This window comes from Schistosoma haematobium (genome assembly GCF_000699445.3).
Source record: "Schistosoma haematobium chromosome Unknown HiC_scaffold_159, whole genome shotgun sequence".
NCBI classification, from domain to species: Eukaryota; Metazoa; Platyhelminthes; class Trematoda; order Strigeidida; family Schistosomatidae; genus Schistosoma; species Schistosoma haematobium.
The window spans coordinates 1-1,755 of NW_026137030.1; the positions used below are offsets into that span (position 1 = coordinate 1).

The 1,755-nt window shown below is 32.3% G+C and overlaps 1 protein-coding gene across 1 annotated transcript; it reads right to left on the reverse strand.

Annotated features, from left to right (window-relative positions):
• Nucleotides 1-496: 496 nt before the first annotated feature.
• Nucleotides 497-898, reverse strand: MS3_00010261 (uncharacterized protein; the record flags this gene model as incomplete). Its single annotated transcript, XM_051218619.1, has 1 exon — nucleotides 497-898. The coding sequence occupies one exon, from the start codon at nucleotides 896-898 to the stop codon at nucleotides 497-499; it is 402 nt and encodes a 133-aa protein (XP_051064113.1).
• Between the last annotated feature and the right edge of the window lie 857 nt (nucleotides 899-1,755).

The window sequence follows — 1,755 nt, forward strand, 5'->3', positions numbered from 1 at the left end:
TGTAGTTTTTAGAAAATGTAATACAAACTACTAAACCCAAACTCATTTATGCAGTTTCGAATAACACTTGTTGAGATGATTAAATTTAATTCTCAAACTTCTTAACGAAAATAAATTAAAAAGAATATCGAATTACTACTGAGCCTAATGCATTGAATAATTTGGTGAGGAATAAGACCGAAAAATTAAAAATTGCAACATACATCGTCTATTGCTAGAAACCTGTATAATTAATTAATAATGACATTATCGATTATTTTCCGACAAGTACGTATGTACAATTCTCTATGACATCAAATGGGTTTAGTTCTGTGAATGATTATGCATCATATTAAAGATGATTGAGTGGACTCATGATTATTATTAGAATCTTCAAACTCTTTTGATTAAACACCGAGACACATATGTCTTAATACTGACAGGGGGTCAAATTTTTTTAAAATAGAATAGTAATAGACTTAATGGAGGAGAAACTTTATAAATCCTCATTTAATAATTATATAAAGATAGTATTTAGTAACTTACTTTTTCTAATTTTAGGAGGATTTGACAAAGTGTTTAATTTTATCTGACATTTATTAGTTATATTTGAGTAACTTGATGGTGATTGTGAACCTGCATTCTCTTGAAAAATACTAGTTTCGGTATTCTGAGTAGTAAACGCCCGAATATCTTCCTTTAATTTATTTTCTGTTACAAAAACTAAAGACTCCATCGAAGGATGTAATGGATGATTTAAAGTTCGACTTTCGGTAGGTTTCAATAGTGAGTTTGTGTGGTATTCGAGTTGTACTGACTGTTTGTGGCTGTCGATTGTCGTGTGATTTAGAGAGATCAAGTCCATGTGTTGCAGTGTCTCAAGATTAATATGTTTGGACAGCATCTGTTTGTACTTCATGATAATCTACGTAATATGATAGACAACTGAAATATAGAGAGACAATGTAAGTTCTAAACAAAATTATTTACAAAAAGGTAAACTTGAACGATTCCAGGTCAAACCAGGCTATCATAAACATGATTGGTTGAAAAAATTAGTCGAAGATTTAGGCCAATGGAAAATGAGATTAAAAATCAAAAAGAGCAGACAAGGAAAAAATACAAATGAAAAAAAGGTCAAAAAAATAAATGATCGATAAAAATAACAAGACGAAAAAGCAGTAAAAAAAACAAAAAAGAAAAAGCTTCAATACGACAATTGGAATATAAAGCAACACAGTTGTCTTCATCATCAATCTGTTCTATTCAACTTCAACACACACAAGTCCGTTCGTCCATCCGTCCGTCCGTCCGTTAGTACTTCTATCAATCCACCGGTTCATACATCAACATCAACATCAATTAAATTAATTCGCCACAATCACAATGTCACAAACTACACTATACACTTTACTTTACTTCACTTCACTTCACTTCACAAATACGTGTTGGTAGTGGTAATGGTTGTGTTGTTGTGTTGCTTAGAGTGAGTCAATGATTGTGCACATATATACGTGTCAGCGCGTACACTGAGAGTTGTTCGGATAGATATGATGTAGTGAGTAATAATGCAATAAGTAGTTGTATTTTGAATTAAGTAGTATGAGGCGTGTTGTTTGTGTGTAGTAGAGTTGAAGTGATTTTGTTATTTGTCAAATTGAGGTGGATGTGGCAAGTGGTTTGTATAGTGTGGAGTGATGAAAGGAAGTGGATGAAGTGGTGAGATGTTGGATGATGTGAATGTATAGTGTTGTGACTGAGTGATGCTTGCAAATG